At 45.2% G+C, this 24,056-nt stretch overlaps 1 protein-coding gene across 6 annotated transcripts in view; it reads left to right on the forward strand.

Moving 5' to 3' along the window:
- Positions 1–24,056, forward strand: part of ENPP2 (ectonucleotide pyrophosphatase/phosphodiesterase 2) — an 87,963-nt gene that overhangs the window by 59,112 nt on the left and 4,795 nt on the right. For all 6 annotated transcript variants that reach the window (XM_083450491.1, XM_083450488.1, XM_083450489.1 and 3 more), the window contains 12 exons: positions 590–698; positions 2,327–2,452; positions 4,417–4,448; positions 6,247–6,374; positions 7,253–7,340; positions 7,947–8,034; positions 8,980–9,152; positions 10,825–10,873; positions 12,332–12,471; positions 15,150–15,285; positions 17,953–18,030; positions 21,007–21,139. In XM_083450491.1, the coding sequence (XP_083306617.1) occupies positions 590–698; positions 2,327–2,452; positions 4,417–4,448; positions 6,247–6,374; positions 7,253–7,340; positions 7,947–8,034; positions 8,980–9,152; positions 10,825–10,873; positions 12,332–12,471; positions 15,150–15,285; positions 17,953–18,030; positions 21,007–21,139 (1,280 nt within the window). The remainder of the gene's footprint in view (positions 1–589; positions 699–2,326; positions 2,453–4,416; positions 4,449–6,246; positions 6,375–7,252; positions 7,341–7,946; positions 8,035–8,979; positions 9,153–10,824; positions 10,874–12,331; positions 12,472–15,149; positions 15,286–17,952; positions 18,031–21,006; positions 21,140–24,056) is intronic.

The raw sequence follows: 24,056 nt of genomic DNA on the forward strand, positions 1-24,056 counted from the left end.
GTTACTTAAGAATACGAGTCTACAAAAGACCTGAGTTCTAGCATACTTCACAAGCTGGTTGGTATTTCCATATGATCATCTCAGTTTCTTAGATCAGTGGTTTCCATCACTGGCTCAAGCTTCACCACCATTTGAGGGATTTCGCAGAAAATCTTACTATGACTTTGAATGTCAAATATGATAACGCTCATGTGAAAAATGTGGAAGGATAAAATTACGGGGACTGCAAATTAGTGGAGATGAAGTTTATAGTCCTATACACACTTATCTGGATGTAAGTCCCATTGAACTCAATGGGGCTTACTTTTTAGTAGATATGTGTAGGATTGCACCATAAGCCTTATCAGTGACTAGTAAAAATATGGGCTTGCTAGTCCCATAGTCTGCTCCAACACCGGATTAGACTATGTTCTTTATCTTTCTGGACTTTATTTTACTGACACTATACATTTGAAGGTATGGTGATAATGCCCCAAGTCCAAAGCTGGGGTTTGGCTGTGTAAAATTGAACTGAAAAATGAACCAAAGTGTGAGAGTTGGGTGGGAAAGAGCTGATTTTCACCCTTTGTGTAAATATATGCATATTTAGATGTTGCATCCACTAAGAGAGATTGACAAGATCCTGGGACAACTAATGGATGGGCTGAAGCAGTTGAACCTGCACCGATGTGTCAACATTATCTTCGTTGGTGATCATGGTAATTATTTTTTATTTTATTTTTCAAACTTTATGCAAAAGTCTCAGCTAATTTTTTCTGAGTATCTAAAGGTATCCAGTTAGCAAAAGATGTCAAGGGAGTGTTGGTAAAGCCACTCCCGACCTAGAGAGGGGGTGGGGTTGCGGGCTCTCGCCCACGTCTACGCTCTCGCGGGGCTAGGGCAGCCCCGCGAGACGCAGGGATTCCCCAGGCTCATTATTATGTAGCACATCCGGCCCAGCCAATCAGCGGCCGCGAGGGGCGGGCTTAGCCAGGTCTTCTTAAGGTCAGGGCAGCCCCAGCTCGCCCCTTTTTCTCCTTTCCACCAGCAGCGATTGAGAGACCTGCTTCTTCAGGAGTCATTCGAATTCCAGCGTGTGTCCTCATGTTTTTAAGACATACACATATTGTCATGTCCTCAGTGGAGAATAGGGAGAAACATGTGAAATGAGTGCAAACACAAATATCTGAAGTAAGGAAGAGGATGAGGTGTTGTCTTGCAGTGGTTTGTCCCCACTTCAGGTCTTCTGAAGTCTAGTCTCATTTGGATTTGACTTTATCACATTTATCACTAATGTGTCAAACAGTTTGCTGAGAGATGAACTACTGAAAGGTTAAAAGCAACAACAAAACAATCCGACTGAAGAAGGATAGTTCAGATGTCACCCGCCTGAAGAGTTCACTGCTTGTCTCGCAAACCTATTAATTTAGTCATAAGAACTGAGATTCTGCTTGGGCTGCTCAAACAACTTTTGAAACAAGCCCACACAATACGAGTTCAGTCTAGGACAGAGATGATGGCTATCTAACTCCTTATTTGAGCATAGGTTGTTGATGGGTCAGGGCTGCAGCCCCCAGATGTGAATGTCAAAACCAGTTTGAGATTATTCTAGGCAGATAGGATGACCTCATACAACTTTTTGATTCTTTACGTTTGGTGAGTGTGTGTGAATTCTTTTTACTGAAGTCTGGCCAGGGTAATGTGCAATCAATCATTTCTAAGAGTATAAAGACAAGAATAACGCCAAGAAGCTACAACTATAACTACAGAAACCTTGACAAGGTTGATAATTTAGTCATGGACCTCAGGTGTATTCAGCCACCTCTTATTGCTAACAGGTGTTTTGTAGGGCTATTTTACTTTTAAAAGCCAACGCATTAGTATTTTCAGTGTTCAGGTTGCAGTCTTAAGTATACGTTCTAGAGAGAAGAATCATGCAAGTCAGTGGAGCCTAAGCTCTGAGTAAACATCTTGAAGATTGGGCTGCAAGTCTCTGTTTTTAAATTTGCTTGAATTCCTTAGCAGAGGTTTACTGTGCTTGTCATAGTTCTTTGATATTCTAACTGCATTTTATTTCCAAGCCTGATTTTATGCCTTTATCTTCACCGCAATCACCATCTTAGCAAAATCTTAGACACTTCTGGTTGGTCTTATTTATGACTAGGGATGTTCTCAGGGAAGTTGCCATTGGAAAGAACATTGGAGAGAACTTCACATGCTGTGAAGTTAAAGAAGTAAACTGTTAAGGGCTCCCAGAGTCTTAACCTCACCATCAGTTTGCTCTCAAGTAACAAATATTGATGCCAGAGTCTCCCTACCCCCTTCTAAATCACGTTTCTTGGTACAGGGATGGAGGATGCCGCTTGTGAAAGAACTGAATATTTAAACAACTACCTGTCTAATGTGGATGACATAATTCTGATACCAGGAACACTGGGGCGCATTCGTGCCAAAGCTAACAGCAATGTCAGATGTAAGTTGATCTTAGCAGTGTTCACCTTGCACCTTTGCGTGTGTCCCGATATATATACTTTTCCTGCTGCCAGAAATGATGTTAGTATGAAGATAACACTCTTGCTGAAAGCGATCTTGTTTTAAGAGACACTTCCTAACTCAGGGATTTTGAGATACCGGTGATGTTTAAAGGTAAAGGTAAAGTGACCCCTGACCATTAGGTCCAGTTGTGACCGACTCTGGGGTTGCGGCGCTCATCTCGCTTTATTGGCCGAGGGAGCCGCTGTACAGCTTCCGGGTCATGTGGCCAGCATGACTAAGCCGCTTATGGAGAACCAAAGCAGTGCATGGAAATGCCATTTACCTTCCCGCCGGAGCGGTACCTATTTATCTACTTGCACTTTGACGTGCTTTTGAACTGCTAGGTTGGCAGGAGCAGGGACCGAGCAATGGGAGCTCAACCCATCATGGGGATCCGAACCGCCAACCTTCTGATTGGCAGGTCCTAGGCTCTGTGGTTCAACCCACAGCGCCACCTGTGTCCTACCAGTGATGTTTAGGAATGACAAATTCCCTATTTATTTTCTTGCATTTATCTTCCACTTTACTTTCTCCATGGAACACAAGGGGGCACACATTTATTTCTCGGATGATTGCCAATCCCAGTACTGACCAGAACCAGACTTGCTTAGTTGTAGCAAGCTGTAGCAAGCCTTGAGTGCCTTCAGATCATAACCTGCTGTCTGTTGTTTGACAAGGAATGGGGAACCTATAGTCTAACAGGTGTTGATGAGCTACAACTTTCATATATAATATAATTTATTATTTATACCCCGCCCATCTGACCGGGTTTCCCCAGCCACTCTGGGAGGCTCTCAATAGAATATTAAAAACACGAGAAAACATCAAACATTAAAAGCTTCCCTTAGCAGGGTTGCCTTCAGATGTTTTCTAAAAGTCAGGTAGTTGTTTATTTCCTTGACATCTGGTGGGAGAGTGTTCCACAGGGCGGGTGCCACTACCGAGAAGGCCCTCTGCCTAGTTCCCTGCAACCTCACTTCTCGCAGTGAGGGAACCGCCAGAAGGCCCTCAGCGCTGGGCCTCAGTGGGGGCTGAACGATGGGGGCTGTGCTGCTTGGAGCTGATAGAATCTGAGTTGGAAGGGACCACAAGGTTCATGTCACCCAACCCCCTGCAGTGCAGGAATCCTTTGTCCAACGTGGAGCTCGAACCAACGGCCCTGATATCGAGACCCTCATGCTCTACATCAGTCATTGGTTGTTGTAGTTGAGCAACATTTGGAGAGTCACAGGCTCTCTATACCTGTCCTAACAGGTCATTATAATATTTCATCCAGTGGGTTTGGATCTATGGAGCTGAGAGTAGAAGTGCTGGGAGCAGCTGGCATTATTCTGCAAATAGACAATAGTCCCCACAACACTATAAACCAGTAAGTTTTAGAGTACCATATTTTTTGCTCTATAAGACTCACTTTTTCCCTCCTAAAAAGTAAGGGGAAATGTGTGTGTGTCTTATGGAGCGAATGCAGGCTGCACAGCTATCACAGAAGCCAGAACAGCAAGAGGGATTGCTGCTTTCACTGCGCAGCAATCCCTCTTGCTTTTTTGGCTTCTGAGATTCAGAATATTTTCTTTCTTGTTTTCCTCCTCCAAAAACTAGGTGCGTCTTGTGGTCTGGTGCGTCTTATAGAGCGAAAAATACGGTAGTTATGCTTGCACAAGTAGAACATCATCCTGCCTTCTTTGTTTCACTATTCTTGTGCAGTGCTCTAGCACAAAGCATAAATGTTTCTTCCACAAGCAGGAGACCCTTTCCACACATCTAAATGCATGGTTTGGATCCATGCCAGAATGCAAAATAAAAGCATTTTTAATATGAAAGCTAATTCTTGTTCTGAAAACTTTTTCTCTAGCTCAAGGTTCAGTTGATTTCTCTCTTTTTCCCTCCCCCTTTCTCCAACAGATGATCCAAAAGCCATCGTTGCTAATCTCACAGTAAGTATTTGCTAAGCACACACTTCTAATTATGGGCTGAGCATTTACAATGCTACTAACATGGAACTTGGTCAAGAGGATGCTGATCAGACCATCATAAAGCCTCCTAAATAGGACCGTTCATGGGTGTGGAAGAAAGCTCATCATGATTTCCACTGTTTTGTTGCTGCTAACAGATTTTTATAACTTTTCTGGATAACATGCACCAACTTAATGCCTTAATTCTCTGAACACAGTCCCTTTATCCCATCCCTTTGGAAATGGAAAAAAAAACTCTTTTCCAAGTAAATATTTTGCTAGTACTCCATTGAAAGAATTGACATCTCTGTTTTTAAAAAGTGAAGAAGAAAAAAGAGTTTAGACTTGGAATTTGGATTTTTGGAAAATGGAAGTCATCTCAGCATTGTGTTAACACAATTTCTTTCCACCCTCAGCTCCCCAATCTTAAAGATTTTGGTGGAAGAAATTAAGCAAACAGTCTACAATTCACTGCAGTCAATTGCAGATGACAAACTCTCAGAGCCCAAACTGTGGTGGTTGTATCCAACCAAGTTATACTTGTAGGAGACCCATTTAAATTAATGGATCTAAAGTAGGTATGCCCACTATTTTCAATGACTCTAACACTGGATTTGGGTTGTAAGAAGGCTGCCATTTCGCTCCTGCTCTTTCTTCATCACAATTGGTGCTGTTTCTGTTTTGCCACGGTTCGGTTTCCACCCAACACTAAACTTTTCACATTGCTGCCTGCTGTTTAGTGTCACTTTTGCAACTTACAAATTTAGCACAATCAATTCTGTAATTATTTGCACACTGTTCATTTCAACTGTTCATCAAAACAAAGTGGGGAAAAGTCATTCATTGTGTATCGTCCGCGGGCTTTAAAAAAACATGGTTTTCAGCAAATACAAATTGTATTAGCTGGATTGATACCGATCATATTCACGGGATTAATTTCCTTTCTAGACCTGGGATGGTCAATTTGTGCTTCTGTTTCTTACTGGAATTCTCTGACATCCCTACATTAGATGTTACTGTAGGTGTTTGGGTCATGAAGCCTCAGCTTGCTGCTTATGTGCCTGTAGCCTCAAGTTAAGTTATCACCTGACCATGGGTGTTTGGCAAGCCTGCTGCCTGAAACCCTGTGGAGCTGCTGCCAATCAGAGTAGACAGTACTAGTAAAGGTAAAGGGACCCCTGACCATTAGGTCCAGTCGTGGACGACTCTGGGGTTGCGGCGCTCATCTCGCTTTATTGGCCGAGGGAGCTGGCGTACAGCTTCCGGATCATGTGGCCAGCATGACTAAGCCGCTTCAGAGCAGCACACAGAAACACCCTTTACCTTTCTGCTGGAGTGGTACCTATTTATCTACTTGCACTTTGACGTGCTTTCGAACTGCTAGGTTGGCAGGAGCCGGGACCGAGCAACGGGAGCTCACCCCGTCGCAGGGATTCGAACCCTAGGCTCTGTGGTTTAACCCACAGTGCCACCTGTGTCCCGACAATACTAGTGGGCAAATGATCTGACTTGATATAAGCTTTATAAGAGATAGAGGGTGCACTGATATTAAGTAAGGGTAGGTTTAGAAAGGGTTCCTGCTTCTGGCGGCAGAGGACTTGGACAATGACCTGCCATTCCCTGTTATAAACTCCCTGGCTCAGTTGGCAGAGCATGAGACTCTTAATATCAGGGTCGTGAGTTTGAGCCCTGGATTGGGCAAAAAGGTTCCTGCACTGCAGCGGCTTGAGCTTGATGACCCTCGTGGTCCCCTCTCCAACTCTCCAATTCTGTGTTTCAGTGCAGGAAGCCTGACCAGCACTTCAAGCCATATTTGAAGCAGCATCTCCCTAAGCGTTTGCATTACGCCAATAACCGAAGGATCGAGGATATTCATTTGCTGGTGGAAAGAAGATGGCATGTGGCCAAGTAAGCAGACGTCTTCTTCCGCTTATGACTTTTTGCCTTTCGAGACTTCCAATGAACTAGATCTAACGCCTGTAAAAAAAGCAGTGAATTGAGCTTGGTTTCTTATCCATAGCTAAAGAAACCAGCCATGTCTATATCAGTGGCTGTTGACATACAGAATTGCTGCATGGTTACTCATTAGTCTCAAAAAGAGAGTCCTATAGAGAATGATAAAAACGTATATCTTGCAAGCTGGACTCGAGAATATTGAAGAGTTTCCTATCGCAATAATTTTTCTTTGATTTCCTTAGCGTCACAGCTATAACAGCGTGAAGGATCCTCAGAATTATAAAATAATATTGCTTGGACTAAGGCTGCAATCCTAGCCCTGCTTATTTGCGGTTTACTTGTGAGTAGCTGTTGTTAGGATTGCAGCCTTAGTTTTTCAAGAGTTGAAAAGAGGTTTCTTGCCAAAAAAAATTCTAATGGTGTGTTAGATTTTCAGTAACATTTAACTAGGATGGCTGTCTGTCTGTCTGTCTCTCTGGGGGCAGGTTGATTCAGTTCACAATTAAAGTTGAATCTTTCAAATTTGCAGTTCCTGGAACAATATGAAAACAGAAATGCAGCAGTCTTTTGAAATTCACACCTATCTGAATTTTTAGCTGCCCAGTCAAAAGAATGTTTACAAAAATGCATATATTAGCGGGGAAATGCAAGTGAAAGCAAATATATTGGTGAAAATAACATGCAAAAACATGCGGTATTAGGATAAATTGCTTGCATATATATACATGTCAAAACGCCATACAAAAGCGTGTGTGTTGGGTTTAAATTCGCACAAAAATGTTGAAGAATTTTCATGTAAAAGAACAACAACATATTCTTAAAACCTCTAGGAGACCTGGAGACGTGTTTAAGAAAATATCAGGAAAATGCTATTTCCACGGAGACCACGGCTACGATAACAAGATCAATAGCATGCAGGTAAGCGGTAGCAGAATACTCGGAGGTGGCATAGCAGGTGTTGTTAGCACAAAAGTAACATTCCTGAATTAGCTTAAAGGGTAGGCAGAATGCTTTGTCTCCCAGCTGGGTAGTAATATTGCTCTCCCTGCTCATTAGAGGTTCAGAGGGGTTGTGTATTTCCTCTCTTGGTGCTAAACAGCATGGGGCTGAGATTGGAAATGAAGCCTCTGGCTGCTGTTTGAGATGAGAAGCCGACATTACCTTCCCAATCCCTATTCCAGCACAGGAGTGGAAGTAGGTGGGAAGTCTCAAAGTAGAAGGCAGCATTTCCAGACATTTCACTCAAGCACTGGAATGGACAAGGCTGGATATTGGGGGCGCGGGGTGTTTGTGTGTAGGAGCATCTGGCTGCTTGTGTTTGTGACAGAGGGAAGACTACAGGTCTGGTGAGTGTGTGTGCACATTGTGTGTTTACGCGCAGACATGGGCCACAAGCAGCTGGCATGTGGCCCTCGGAAGACTGGCTTGAACATCAGTGGCCCTCTAGATAGCCGCTCCCAGATTACAAAATGCATTCGGCCACAATGACGCTACTGTTTCTTCTTTTCTGTCTTTCTCTCTCAGACGGTCTTTGTAGGCTACGGACCTTCGTTTAAATTCAGGGCAAAAGTGCCTCCTTTTGAGAATATAGAACTTTACAATGTGATGTGTGGTAAGTGGAAACACTCGTTCTTTCTTTCTTTCTTTCTTTCTTTCTTTCTTTCTTTCTTTCTTCTGCTCTAGGACCGCATTTTTCTTTTGAGCAGTTCTGTTGCAGGCTGAAGAGCAGAATCCAATATTGTTGCCTCTTGCAGGGCGATCTGCCATGCTTCCTTAACTCCCATTGCTCTGTCCCAGCTCCTGCCAACCTAGCAGTTTGAAAGTACACCAGTGCAAGTAGATAAATAGGTATCGCTGCGGCGGGAAGGTAAACGGCGTTTCCGTGCACTCTGGTTTCCGTCACGGTGTCCCGTTGCGCCAGAAGTGGTTTAATCCTGCTGGCCACATGACCTGGAAAGCTGTCTGTGGACAAGCGCCGGGTCCCTTGGCCTGAAAGCGATATGAGCGCCATAACCCCATAGTCGCCTTTGACTGGATGTAACTGTCCAGCGGTCCTTTACCTTTACCTTTACCTTTACCTTAACCTGCCCTTCAGCAAAAGTGCTTTCTGTGTGGCTGACTAATAACAACAACAACAACAACAACAATACCCCAGCAATAATTAAAATTCAGATAATGTCACAATGGCCAGGAGTAAAACATGGTGGCCAGGTGAAATTGGCTTAAGCAGAGATTGAAAAGATATTCACCTGATGCTGGGAAGACTGTTTCTGTCTCTCTGCCCGTCTCTGCATCATCTATCCCTTTCCACACATGCCTCGAGGCATTGTGTGACATGCAATAAAAACAGTTAAAAACTGCACAAGCAATAACACCAGATGAATTTAAAAACAATGTGAAGTAACAGCCATGGCAGAAACCTCTCCTAAAAAACAATTTCCTGGTGACACACCATGAGTTCCTGCCTCGGGAGACAAGGGGCCATTCAGTTTGCAGCCTTGAAAGTGCCACAGCAAGCTGGCATGCGGAACTTAGTTTCATTCTATGCACCTTCCAGATCTCCTTGGATTAAAGCCTGCTCCTAACAACGGGACCCACGGAAGCTTAAATCACCTCCTGCGGAGCAACACGTATAAGCCAGTCATGCCAGAAGAAGTTACTCGGCCGCTCTATCCTGTGGCCACAACACCTTCGTCTGACTATGACTTGGGATGCACCTGTGAGGACAAGGTAAGGCCGTGGGAAGCTCTAGCTACTGGGAAGGTCCACCAGGCAATTGCCTCTTTGGATGTCTGCTAGCAGTGTCTGAAATGGTGACCAGTGTGCAACACAACCTGACAAGTGATACGAATCATTCTCTCCTGGACCGCCATTGAATGTGTCTCAGGTTACCTGTAGTAGGCTGATTTCCCCCCTTGCAATGAGCAATTCTCTGAACTGGTCTCCTCCCTGCTGCTGATAATAATAATAATAATATTTTTTTATTTATACCCCGCCCTTCCCGGTTCAAAAACCAGGCTCAAGGCAGCTAACAACAAATTTAAAACACTTAATTATAAAAGCAGCATAAAATACAGTATAAAAACATGAATAACAATAAAATTCAAAATTCAGTTAGATAATCCCCAGGGCTAGCTGGCTGAATTAGTCCTACTTGGGCCAGCGAGGAGGCCAGGGGAGAATTAGCTGTGGGGTCTCAGAGCGGGTGATCTTCATAAAAGGGGAGAGGGAGGGAAGAGAAGGGAAATAAAAGATCAAGCTGAATTCAAATTAAAGGCCAGGCGGAATAGCTCTGTCTCACAGGCCCGATGGAAGGAGGTTAAATCCTGAAGGGCCCTGGTCTCATGGGACAGAGTCTCATGATGATGCGTAGCAGGCAGAGAGCAAGTTCCACGCCCTAGACTGGTTGTAAGGAGATGGGCGCTGGCTGAGGTCGATCTTGCTGGGTCGAGTGGCACCCAAGAAACCTCCAAGCTGGACCCCTTTCACGGCAACCTCACTGAGTTTTTCTCGGTTTTTCTCCCTTAAAAAGTACATGGAGCTGAAGCAGGTAGATGGAAGAGTGATCCTCTGTCCCACTTCCTGTTTCAGCTCTATGTGCCTTTCAATGATCAGGTTAATTCTACTGGATCTGACTTTTACCCAAGTTCATTGGGAAAGTGTTGCCTGTGTGTGTGTTTTTGTTTCGGCGGGAGCCTGGGAGGCGATCAAGGGGAAGGGGAAAGTAGTCACAAAAGCAGCTGGTGCTTACATCACTTGCTGAAAAATCCAAATGTCACAGTAAGACCCCAAAGGTTGGTAACCCTTTGGTTTTTAAAAATCTAAGCCTTTGTATGTTTTTTGCTGCAAAGGGAGCCAGTTTTCAAATGCTAAGATGATGTGGCATGCAGATTCCTGGAGAGATGGGGCCTGGAGTCTTGCCTAATGAAAGGTTCATGCCCGTGTCCTGCTCTAAGGAGGCCTGCAGGGCAAAGCAGTTGACTTGACTGCTGCTTGAACCTTGCACAAATCCATCCAACCCGTATGGTCAGTCTTCTCAGTTTAGCTGCATGGATTGGCCTGGGCATCCTACCAAGTAGAGGACTGTTCAGGCACTCCTCAAGAGAAGACCTTAGACAAAGAACTGAGCGGATTTTTATAACCCCTTTTAATTTGGCATGCATGCAGAACTTTAGCAAATTCTTTCTTGCCAGTAGTTGCTTGCAAAGGGGTATAGCAGAGACGTGTCCTTACAAATTAGGAAATCTTACCCAGAGCCCTTCTGACAGGACTAGTCTTGCTTTGCAAGGTAAACATTGAGAATGGGAATAAGAGAATGTTCTCTTAGCCCAGCTGCCGATCTTTTAGTTCAGCTGCCAATCTCCTATGTGCTCTCTGTGTGTGCTTTCTCTTTTTTTAATAGAATAAGTTGGACGAACTCAATCGGCGTCTTTATGTCAAAGGAACGGAAGGTGAGTACACGGCGGCCAACTCAGTAAAATGAACCATTTTATTTCTCATGCTTAGCTTACTAAACTGCCAGTTTAACATGATAAGAAACCAGCCAGCATCTTGTGCATTTCTAACCAGGCAATTTTTGCTAGAAGTTGTTTAGGGAGGTTATTCATCCCTCACCCAAATCCCTTGCTATCTATCTGGTCCCTTCTCTTCTGCCACATTTAATAGCTGCTGTGGTGCTATGGTGGCAGCAGGCGTGTGCCAAAGCACAGGGCACTTTGATTCCTGTGGCCAAAGATTCCCCTGAGAAATGTAGTTTTATAATACTAGGTGCTGGGGAGATGCCTTGCCTGGAAGCCTGTCACTGGTGGAGCAGTTCTTGCGTGCATGCGCACATGTGGGGAATCAGTGAGGGGCGGGGATTGAGTGAGCAGAGCCTGAAGCACATTAACCAAAAAGATTATAATTTTTGGGTGTTGTAATACTTGTTTCGTATTTGAGGTGTGGGAACCCGGGAATGCAAGTTGCAGCAACGCTGGCTTTCCTTAGAGCACTTCTGAATGTTCAGAGGGAACCCCCACACTGTTGAATGATTGCTTTCAACCCTGGAAAGCAGACTGATTTTACTTCCAGTGTGCTTAAAGACAGCTGTGTGTATCTTGTATTTTTTTAAAGGTGTACACAAGTTCAGTGTGCTTGCAAGCAGGGTCTTGCAGATGTTGATTAGACCACGAGGTTGGTTGTAGCTCTCTGATGAGTATACACTTTGTGGCTGGCTAACCTAGGTTTGCCATGACATAATGTTTGAGCAGGGGTGGAGAGTCCGTGGTCCTCCAGGTGTTGGGCTCCAACTCGCCCCAGCCGGCATGGGCTGGGATGATGGGAGTTGCAGTCTATTAACTCAGCCACAGGTTCCCTGGCCTGAAGCACCCCCTAGTCCAGTGTGGTGTAGTGGTTAAGAGCGGTAGACTCGTAATCTGGTGAACCGGGTTCGCTTCCCTGCTCCTCCACATGCAGCTGCTGGGTGACCTTGGGCCAGTCACACTTCTCTGAAGTCTCTCAGCCCCACTCACCTCACAGAGTGTTTGTTGTGGGGGAGGAAGGAAAAGGAGAATGTTAGCCGCTTTGAGACTCTTTCGGGTAGTGATAAAGCGGGATATCAAATCCAAACTCTTCTTCTTCTAGTCAGCTTGCAGCAGAGAGGACTACACAGCCATACTTTATGCTGCTTTGCAGTTCTGCTCCCCAAATTACTGTGGAAAAGCTGCCTAGTATTGGGTAGTGGTGCAGAGATCATAGGTGTGGCTGATTATTGTGGTTTGGAGGGGTTTAATTATATATATATACCCGTGAAAATCTACGAAAGCAAATATATATATATATATATACATATGCAAAGTGGCTTTTATACATGTATAAAATGTATGTGTTGTATTGTGTGGGTCCCACGCACAATCTTCTGTATGTTGCAGATAACAAGCACCTCCTCTACGGTCGCCCAGCTGTTCTTTACCGTACAAAATACAGCATTTTACACCACCACGACTTTGAAAGTGGCTACAGCGAAACATTCCTGATGCCTCTCTGGACGTCCTACACTATTTCAAAGCAGGTGACTGTTTTCCTGAATCTCTTAATGCATCCTATCAGACACATCATGGACTCGGCTGGATTGGTAAAGAAAAAACAATTTATACATGTCGTATATGCGATATAACATTGTGCCACCAGATGGTGACGTGAAGCCCTGTTTTTCTCTACCTATTTTCCCTGTTTAAATTTACAACGCTTTAAACTGAAACGCTTCTTTGATGTATCTAGATCCAGCCCATGTTTAAGTGGTTTTCCCATAGTAAGACAGCCCTTTGAATACTAATGGACCTGCATGCAGCAGGAGAATATTTTGTTTCTTCCATGCAGTATTACATTTGAATTGTGGACCTTTATGCCATTGCCAAAGTCCTAAAGGAGAACCTTACAAATGAGCAAATAATGAAGGCATGTTTTGCATTGAGAGAGAGAGATTATTTGGCACGATTGATTTGTACAGCACCATCTGTGTAGGTAGAACTTTACTGAATAGCACAGAGGTTGTCCTCTGACCTGAGCAGCATTCAGTCCACATTTTGACAGAGAAAAGGAGAAGGGAGGAAAGGAGGACAGAGGCAAGGAGTAATAGGGAGCAGTGGCGTAGCATGGGGGGTGCAGGGGGGGGCGGCCGCACCGGGCGCAACATCTGGGGGGGGGGCGCTCGCACTCACAGTTCTCTGCCCCTACCTAAAATCCACGGTTTAGGGGGTGCAAATTACTTGCCTTGCCCCGGGTGCTGACAACCCACGCTGCGCCACTGATAGGGAGGGAGCTTTTTAAGGACACAATGCCATTCAAAGGGCATATTTCCACCTTGAGGGTTTTTTAAAGATGCCTTTTGTTGTTTAGTCGTCTTAGTCGTGTTCGACTCTCCGTGACCCCATGAACCAGAGCATGCCTTGGAAACTCTCACTTTCTTCTCAAAGCTTCTCCTTTTTTATGTCCATGGACTTTTCTTGGCAAAGTGGTTTGCCAGTTCCTTCTCCAGGTGGATCACATTTAGTCTAAACTCTCGGCTACGACCTGTCCGTCTTGGGTGGCCCTGCACGGCATAGCTCATAGCTTCTTTGAGTTATTCAAGCCCCTTCACCACAACAAGGCAGTGATCCATGAAGGGGTTAGGATGCCTACTCGGGTCCAAAGCACAGGAACAGCCCATCGTGTGTGCCCTGATCACTGCTTCCATGGACTTCAGGAACAAAGCTAGAAGGAGGCCCCTATTTACTGAGCCAGACCATTGATGTATCTAGCTCAGTATTGTCCGCATTGATTGGCAGAGGCTGCCCAGGGTTTCAGGCAGGGAGTCTTTGCCAGCCTTACCTGGGAGATTCCGGGGATTGAACCTGGGACCTTCTGCATGCAAAGGAGATGCTCTGCCACTAAGCTATGCCCCCCTTCCCCCAAAGGCTACCCTCCATTTCTGTAAGCAGAACGCAACTGAAGGGGTTTGCCCTTCTTGGAAGCATTTAGCTAGCAACTGCCTCTCCCCTTACGAACCAACACACGGACCCTGCAATCGTCCTCCGAGGCTCTTCTTCATGTGCCTCTTCCATGAGAAGTCCAGAGGGTGGCAACACAAGAAGGGGCCTTTTCTGTGGTGGCTTCCTGTTTGAGGAATGCTCTCCCCAAAGAGGCTCACTGGGCACCTTCATTGCATACCTTTAGGCTCCAAGCGAAAACATTCCTCTTCTCCCAGGCCTTTGGCTAATAATCTATGGCCTTTTAAACTCTCTCTCTCTCTCTCTCTCTCTCTCTCTCTCTCTCTCTCTCTCTGTGTGTGTGTGTGTGTGTTTGGGGTGGGGTTATCGTTTTTGTTTGTTACTATGTTACATTTTTTTCTTCATTTTAACATTGTAAACCGCCCTGTGATCCTTGGATGAAGAACAGTGTAGGGATTTGATAAATGAATAAATCTGTGGGTAACAGGATTCTGGGTTTTCAGTCTAATCCAACAGGGCTCTCCTCCTGTACTCCAGGGTGCGAGATGGGGATTGAGTTTGCATTGCATATCTAAGTATGAAACATGCAGGAAAATAGGCTCTTTTAAGAAGTGGTGCACTTGGATCGGTCTTTTTCTGAACAACAATGGAAGAGTAGGCTTTAGAAGGAATTCCCTCCCTTGGAAGAATGGCAGTTAAAGATGGTTGAATACGTGGAGTTGGCAAAGCTGACGGGGAAGATCCGGAATCGGCGCGACGAACTGTTTCAAAAGGATTGGAGCAAATTTATATTTTATTTGAAAGAAAATTGTAGACATTTGAAAATGTTTGTAGGTTTGACTTGAAATGTTTGGTAATGTGAAAATAAGGAGCTGATTTACATATAAGAGGATGAATGTTAAAAGTAGATATAAGGTAAAAAAGCATTTATAGAAATGCGATGAATTTGTTAAAGATATGTGGAAATCAGAAAGAGGGAGGGAAGGAGGTTGATGCTCATTTTGAGCAATATTTTACTTTATGGATTTGTGTAATGAAAATGAAATGAAATATGGAAAACTCAATAAAAATTATATTTTTTAAAAAAGGAAGAATAGGCATTAGATTTCTTTACTTGCTAGGGGATCCTGAAGCTCCATATTTTCCTGCTGAGAAATTCTGAATATTAAGCAGCATGTAAGAAAATGAAATAAACAGGAGTATTTCTCCTCCTCCTCCTCCTCTCCTCCTCCTCCTCCTCCTCCTCCTTCTTTCAATGCAGGCAGAGGTGCCTGGAGCCACAGAGCAGCTGGCCAACTGTGTGAGGCCTGACCTACGCATCTCTCCAAGCAATAGTCAGAGCTGCACGGCCTACAGAGTGGACAGACAAATGTCTTACGGATTCCTTTTCCCTCCCCGTAAGCTTAAATTTGGATATAGGGCACGGCGGCTACAGATTCTGATGCTTGCTGGCCATTTGTGCCAGTCCGAATGATGGTGATGGCACCTGAACAGGGCTCCAAACAAGGGGAAGCAAATGCATATGGGAGAGAACTCGCTGCTTTTTGTTGCTGCGGTTCCCACAGCTGAAGAGCCAAGCTGCTTCATAAGCTTGAGCAGCAGCAGGTCTCTTCCGGTTTAGTATCCTCCCAAGTGATCTGGGGCAATGCTGAGCTCACACATACTCTTCCCAATGCAGAGTTCTGTGAAACTCTGCACCCTCTAACACTAACTTGAGATGATGTTAATTTACCAAAAGGAAATCTGATTTATTTTATATCACCTCTGGGTCTTCTGTTCCTTGGTACCAAGGTATATTTAGCACTGTCCCTTTAGGGATACAATTTTATTTCAGCATTATACTATTGCTTTGCTGGTGGTGTGCAAAAATCTATTCTGCAGTCAGACCCAGGTGCGTGCCGCAGAAAGGAAGACGTAGGGAGGGGCAGATTTCATGCATGAGCAGAAAAACCTGAACCAAGAAAAATGCGCCGGGGGGTCCATGGCATCAGGGCAACCCAGTCAGATGGGCTGGGTACTTATCATCATCATCATCATCATCATCATCATTAGGTAAAAGGTAAAGGTACCCCTGCCCATATGGGCCAGTCGTGTCCGACTCTAGGGTTGTGCGCTCATCTCACTTAAGAGGCCGCTGTCCGGAGACACTTCCGGGTCACTTGGCCAGCATGACGAAGCTGCTCTGGCGAGCCAGCACCAGAGCAGCACACGGAAACGCCGTTTACCTTCCCACTAGAAAGCAGTACCTATTTATCTACTTGCACTTAAGGGTGCTTTCAAACTGCTAGGTGGGCAGGAGCTGGGACCGAAAGACGGGAGCTCACCCTGTTGCGGAGATTCGAACCGCCGACCATGCGATTGGCAAGCCCTAGGCGCTAAGGTTTTACCCACAGCGCCACTCGCGTCCCCCATCATCATTATTATCATCATGCAATTATCATGTTAATTGCACAGTGAATTAAATCCCCCCCAACTAAATCTTTGTCATTTTTGCGTGGTAATATCACAATTTTTATGGTCTGTTTTTCGTATACCTAAAATCCTTTGCTTATTAGGGCCTACCCCACATTTTATTCAAAAAATTGCTTTGCACAGGTAGAAGGTGGAAAGATAAGGCCTTAAGATCCCTTCCCTCAGAAATTTTAAGAAAGCATGCTGGTTGTATTGGGTACAAACACGCTTTTGCTGATCTTGCAGTTCCTATACTGGGGACCAAAAGGAGCTAATGTATTGGGAGGAAGGGGGGTTTCTAACTGGATCTGTGATGGGGGCAAAGTATTACCCCCCCTCTCCACAGTCCAGCTCCCCCTCCCCCTGCCAATTGCCCCACCTATTTAGCTGTCTATTTTAATATTTCTTGTACTATGGCAAACAAGGGACGTGGATGGCACTGTGGGTTAAATCACAGAGCCTAGGACTTGCCGATCAGAAGGTTGGTGGTTTGAATCCCCGCAACAGGGTGAGCTCCCATTGCTCGGTCCCTGCTCCTGCCAACCTAGCAGTTCGAAAGCACATCAAAGTGCAAGTAGATAAATAGGTACCACTCTGGCGGGAATGTAAACGGCGTTTCCGTGCACTGCTCTGGTTTGCCAGAGGCGGCTTAGTCATGCTGGCCACATGACCTGGAAGCTGTACGCCGGCTCCCTCGGCCAGTAAAGCGAGATGAGTGTCGCAACCCCAGAGTCGGCCACGATCAGGGGTCCCTTTACCTTTACTATGGCAAACATTGCATTTAGTTTGGCTGCCTGTGGTTTGCGGCCAAGAGGAGTCCTTTTCCAGTGGACCAGGAACCAGCCAGTACTGTGTGTGCAGAGGCCTGGCCTTTCTAGAGTCCAGATGTCCCAACGTGGCCCCGCGACTGTGGATACCTGGGGTACCACGCAGCATGCATTGCCCTGGCACTGAAATTTGTGGGTGCCTGGCCCCTTCATGGGGAATTTTGTGGGTGGCTTGGGTACCCAGAGCCCCAGGGAGTTGGCACCTAGGCCAGCGTCTTCCCACAGGGCAACTCCTTGAACGAGTTAGAGGAAGAAAAGCTCTACTTGCTAAGGCATTACCTACTAGGCCCTGGGATTAAATGGCTGTACTGTCTTCTTCTCTTAGGAAGAGCACACAGAAGTCATAGAGAAGCATGCATGAATAACCAAATATTGGAAAGAGTGTCATCTCAGGTGTTAAGGTCATCAAAGGGGGTTCTCTTGGTGGTTGCACCCAGGAATTTCTGAAAGTGGTGACTGTTGCCCAGGGCATTTTCTGTGGCAGCCTCTGAGCTGTGGAGTCCCTGCCCCACAGAGGTGTATCTGACACCTTCCTTACATAGTTTTCATATGATGTTTGTCCTGTCCTTTAACAACTCATTTATCTATTTGTTTTTAACAGATTTTTATATTGCATTTTTTCTATTGTTATAGCCTGTTCTGGGGTAGAGGGATGGTCAAGAAACCATCACTATTTGTGGCTGTTTTTTCCAAATACAGGGGATGTCTGTCCTTGCAGCGTCTCAGTAGATACCATATCCACCAATATAAAGTAATCTCAACAGAACGTATCTTTTTCTCTTTCAGAACTCAGTTCCTCAGCAGATGCAAAATACGATGCTTTTCTAATAACCAATGTCATTCCGATGTATCCTGCCTTCAAAAGTACGTACCTGGTTCTGATCTGCATTGGTAAAACTCTGCCTCTGGCTCTTCGGCGCATGTGTCTCTCTTCAGAGAGGCAGTGAATAAGGAAAATAACTCATTTAGGGTGCAAGTTCTCGCCATGGAGCTTAAAAGTTGTGTGAGAACTTACAAGGTCTTAAGCCCCAGCGTCTGTTTCAATGCCAGGGCAGAATCCTTGGGGGAAATGAATCTACCTGGTAATTTCAACGTGTGCCAGGAAGCAGGGAAAGATCAGATTGCGCATGCATGTTTTAAATCAGTACTTTTAATGTTACATTTTAACAGTACCTTTCACAAACCTTCTCATAACTGTAAAGTTCATGAAAGCATCAATCATAAAAATAACTCCACAGCTATGATTTTATGAGGGGCATTTGCATGCCACCCCATAATGTAATATGATGTATTAGCAGCTTGCAATAAATAAATAAATAAAGTTAACCATAAAATCAAACTACAGAAACAAACATCACACAACTGTCTTCCACTGCCCAAAATTAAAACATAGATTTAAAACTTAGCTGCCCCCATCTGACTACATAAGTTTGTTTACAAGGCCTGGTCTTTACGTTCCACTGAAAATGTGCCACAGAAATGGCATCAGGCACCCTAAGAAAGCTATTCTATAACCAAGGTGCCATTACTGAAAAGGCCCTCTCCCTGGTGACTATCTGCCTCACTCTACTTGGGAGCTCTACCCAGAGCGCAACCTAGGAAGAGGATCTTAAGGTTTGGGTAGGTATATTTGAGAGAAGGCAGTCTTTAGGTAACCTTTTTCCAAGCTCCTAATGGCTTTAAAGGTTAAAACCAGCACTTTAAATTGAGCCCAGAAACAAACTATGAATACAAAAACCAGCATCATGCAAACCGGAAATAATAATAATAATAATAATAATAATAATAATAATAATAATAATAATAGTTGTTTTTGTTTATATGCCTCCCGTCTGACGGGGTCACCCCAGCCATCCTGGGCAGCTTCCAACAAATTAAAACATCATACACTGTAGAGCATCAAACATTTAAAAATTCCCTATACAGGGCTCCCTTCAGATGTCCTCTGAGAAGGAGGCACCCTGAGCTGAAGAAGACAGCAGAGGCACTCCTCCAGATGAATTGTTTATTTCAGCATTCATCCTAATTTGCTTGCACAGAAGCTATGTGCCTTCCTGTCAATCAATTGCCGTCCCATACTTTTGAATGTGCTTCCCCATCACTTTCCTAACTGCAAGAAGCCTAGCTTATTAATTTTATACAAGTGGATTTGATGTGACTGAGCACTTTCAAACCACTTGAATTGCAAAACCGTGAGTTTCCAGTGTGCAATTTAATCCCTCCCTAGGAACGCCGACAGACTGGCAGCGACTCATGAGCGAGTCTGTAAAAGCCTTGGTGCCTAAATGGGGCCATTGTAGGCACTGCTTGCCTGCGGAAGGCGTCCTAAAAAAACACAAAAAAACAGCACAGGGCAAATAGCCTGATCCACCTAAAAGCACAATGTTGGGGAGCTACAGTTGGCATCTATGTGTGCTTGCATGCGTAAGGTCATGTGTAAGGACAGCAAAAGAAGCCCATCCTGTTTTTGTAAGCAAGAACAATGTGATATCTGTGTGGTGCCCATTGCAATGCCAGCCTCTGAGTGGCACTGTGTATTTCCTTTGTTTTGGGCTGGCCAGAGGGAGGGAATTGAGAGAACAAAACATGGGAGCAGGAAAATAAAAATAAAAACAGAAAAAAATAAAATGAATTTGTATGAGCTGCTGATCTTGAATATTTGACCCAAAAGCATGGGAAGGGAATCTTTGAATACTGTGCCAGGTTTTCGAATATGAATGCATAAACACAGAATTGGTGGATTATGTACTGTGTTTTTAAAAAGAATTGTCCTTGAGAATTATGGTTTTAGAATTGTTAATGTAATCCTAGTAGCATGGTAATGCAGCAGTACATATAATTTCTATCAATAAAAATGTCCATTAACCCCCTGGTTATAGCAATGCAGATTAGTATAAATTTCCTGACAGCCCCACTTTGTCCATTCCAGAAAATGACCACGGTCCATGTCGTGTGCTCTACTCAAACAAGCTCCGATTCTCACCTTTCTTTGTTAAAATGAATTACTAGCAAAACACCCATAATAGTGGTGGACTTAGGTGTGTGTGTGGAGACCCCCTTAGGGTTGTGCTGTGCACTCTGTGTGCTGCAGGTATGCATTGTGCCAGTATGGGATTCCCGATTGCGAGGGCTGTCCGATGTCAGCACTCACAGCAGTGCTTTGCATGTTCCATATAGGAATGACTCAATATATGCAAGAGAGTAAAAGGTGTAGCTGAATGAACTGTAAGGGGCTAGCTATGCTCCCCGCCTCTGGTGAACCTGGTCAGTGAGAACTTCACCTCTTCCATAGATGTATGTAACCTCGGTTACATACGCTTCAGGTTACAGACTCCGCTAACCCAGAAATAGTACCTCGGGTTAAGATCTTTGCTTCAGGATGAGAACAGAAATCGTGCTCCGGCGCCATAGCGGCAGCAGGAGGCCCCATTAGCTAAAGTGGTGCTTCAGGGTTGAATGTGCTTCAGGTTGAGCGCTTTCGGGTTGTGCTCCACGGCAACCCAGAAGTAACGGAGCGTGTTACTTCCGGGTTTCGCCGCTCGCGTATGCTCAGACGCTCAAAATGACATCACACGCGGCAAAACGCAACCCACGCATGCGCAGACGCACAGTCATGTCTTATGTTCCATTCAGGATACGAGTGAGTGCAGTGAGTGCCACCCGGCATTTTGTCACCCCCCCCCCCCAGTGGTGACACCTGGGGTGGGCCGCCCCCACCGCACCCCCTTCCTCCGCTCCTGTTTCTCTTTCTTAATCCACATGAGAAGTGACTTTTATAAACCACATTTCCTCTTATTGCTTTTATTGATAATTTGTACTCTCTCTCTCTTTTAAATTCAGAGGTGTGGAATTACTTCCAACGGGTTTTGGTGAAGAGATATGCCATTGAGCGGAACGGAGTCAATGTTATAAGTGGCCCCATCTTTGATTACGACTTCGATGGTTTGCATGACACGCCAGACAAGATAAAGCTGTAAGGATCGTTTCCTCTAGGCCAGAGTCTCTTTTGAATGCCAACCTAGGAGTTGAACTGAACACTGGGACTTAGCTATGCATGCCATAAAGTAAAGGGACCCCTGACCGTTAGGTCCAGTCGCGGACGAATCTGAGGTTGTGTGCTCATCTCGCTCTATAGACCGAGGGAGCCGCCGTTTGTCTGCAGACAGCTTCCAGGTCATGTGGCAAGCATGACTAAGCCGCTTCTGGTGAACCAGAGCAGCGCACAGAAACTGCGTTTACCTTCCCACTGGAATGGTACCTATTTATCTACTTGCACTTGATGTGCTTTCGAACTGCTAGGTGGGCAGGAGCAGGGACAGCACAACGGGAGCTCACCCCATTGCAGGGATTCAAACTGCTGACCTTCCGATCGGCAAGCCCTAGGCTCAGTGGTTTAGACCACAGCACCAGATTGTGCTGTTACAGGCATGTCCAACTTAAAGTAGGCTGTGATCTACGATCCAATATAAAAACTGGCAGTGATCTACCACCCAGAGATGGGTGCAGGGTGGGCGGGCGCTGGCTGCTACCCCCAAGGGGCAGGGATGGTGGGCAAGTGGGTGCTGGCTGCTTCCCCTGACATGGCAGGGGTCGATGTAGGGTGGGCGGGCAGTGATGGGGCAGGGGTGGGTGCACATGCGCAGCATCAAAACAGCACCTCCCAACGTCTCCAGTGGGGGGGGGTGATCAACCAGAATTCATCACAGGATCTACTTGTTGATTACGATCAACGTGCTGGACAAGGTGGTGCTATTAGACATGTACCCAAGGGAGACCTTCTTGCTTCATTGGGTCCCAGCCGTGGCCCAGCCCATGTCCAAGCCTGCAGCCCTATTTGCTATTCCCGTGTGCAGGCTAGGATACGGCTCCTGATAGGCGCCACAGGCTTACACCCACGCCACCTTATCCAGATGGGGCACCAATGCTGCGATTTCCCTGTCGGGTTCTTAGAGGCGTCTCTGCCATCCTGTAACACTGCTGCACCGAAAGGGGTCACCAGACTTCTCAGAAGTTTGCTCCTTTTGGTAGATTCCTACTGACTTATTCAGGGGGTGACTTTCCCCAGAATCAGATTAGCTCAGGAGATAATGCAAGCTGTGTGCAAAGTTTTTAACAATCTATACCATACAATAACACCTAGAGCGGTGCACAGTGTAGCATATCAGCATTAAAGACTAAGTACTTTAACACAGTGTAAAACCAAAACCAACTCATAAAAATAAAAGGGTATTGGCAGATTGCCCCAAGTTTGAGAGGTGACCTACTGAACCTCTCTGGGGCAGAAGTTTCACAAGCTGCATGAGAGGCCCTGTCTCTCATCCCAACCTATCGTGCTTCTGGAAGTGATGGGATGCATAGCTTAATTCAGGCTTCCTCAAACTCGACCCTCCAGATGTTTTGAGACTACAGTTCCCATCATCCCTGACCACTGGTCCTGCTACCTAGGGACTATGGGAGTTGTAGGCCAAAAACATCTGGAGTGCAGAGTTTGAGGAAGCTTGGTTAATTAGACAGGCACACAGGATCATATGGGAGGAGATGATGCTCCGCAAACAGCTGTAGCTGAGCGACAGAGCATAATAATAATATTATTATAATAATTTATTATTTATAACCCGCCCATCGGGCTGGGTCCCCCCAGCCACTCTGGGTGGCTTCCAACAAAACACTAAAATACAATAACCTATTAAACATTAAAAGCTTCCCTAAACAGGGCTGCCTTCAGATGTCTTCTGTCTTCTAAAAGTCTGGTAGTTATTTTTCTCTTTGACATCTGGTTGGAGGGTGTTCCACAGGGTGGGCGCCACTACCAAGAAGGCCCTCTGCCTGGTTCCCTGTAACTTGGCTTCTCACAGCGAAGGAATCGCCAGAAGGCCCTCAGCACTGGACCTCAGTGTCCGGGCAGAATGATGGAGGTGGAGACGCTCCTTCAGGTATACTGTACTGAGGCTGTTTAGGTGAAAGCATCTGCTTTCAATGCAGAAATCCAAGGCTCACTCGCTGGCATCTCCACATAGAGCTGGGAATGTCTGGAACCCTGGAGAGGTACTGCTGTGCAGACAATTTGAGCTAGACAGATTGTTTCCTGTGCTTCAGATATCCTGGTACCAAATTGTGTAGCACTTTTCAGGTCAGCATCAGAACTTTGAATTCTTCCCAGAGAGATCACTTTCATCTGCACGCACTTGCAAAACTTGGGCTCTCTGCTACAATCGGCAAAGCAAGCTCCAGGAGTCAATCTGGCAGCCATATTTTTCACCAGCTTCCAAATGCTTTTCAGAACACATGGAGCACACTGTAGTAATCCAGACTGTGTGTGACCAGGGCAAAAGCACGTCGAGCTGGAGAAGAATTTGGGGGATTTTTGCAAGGTTCTCCTCAGCTTTGAAGTGAACATTTACAAGCTTCTGAGCCTTCTGCTCAGGTCCAAACCCAGTTAGTTTCACCAGCATCTCTACTTCACTTGGTAATCTTAACTAAATAATTAGTCCAAAACACTTGTACCTCGTGCCAAAATACCAGTCAGTATTGCTGAGTTTTCTACAGCTCTGAAAGATATTTTAAAGCGCTTTCTATGCCTTTCTGATAGGGTGTTTTCCCTCTTGAAAAGGATGAAATATCAAAACATGATAGCGATAAATGCAGTTGTATTTGTGGTGGGGCTTTTTGCTTTGGATATTTTAACACACCTGTTTCCTTATGTGTGTGAAGAGGATTTTGTCATCATTCTAGAAGGAACCTTCCAAGGGTTATTGAACTTCTAAACCCTCAGCATTCCTGCTGGCCATGATAGCTGTTGAAGTCCAGAAACATATTCTGGACAACCTAGTATCGCAACTTTTGTTGCAAAAACTTGGTATACTATAAATCCTTTTTAATAGGTAGCTGAA

This window comes from Podarcis tiliguerta (genome assembly GCF_965153285.1).
Source record: "Podarcis tiliguerta genome assembly, chromosome: 7".
Classification (NCBI taxonomy): Eukaryota; Metazoa; Chordata; class Lepidosauria; order Squamata; family Lacertidae; genus Podarcis; species Podarcis tiliguerta.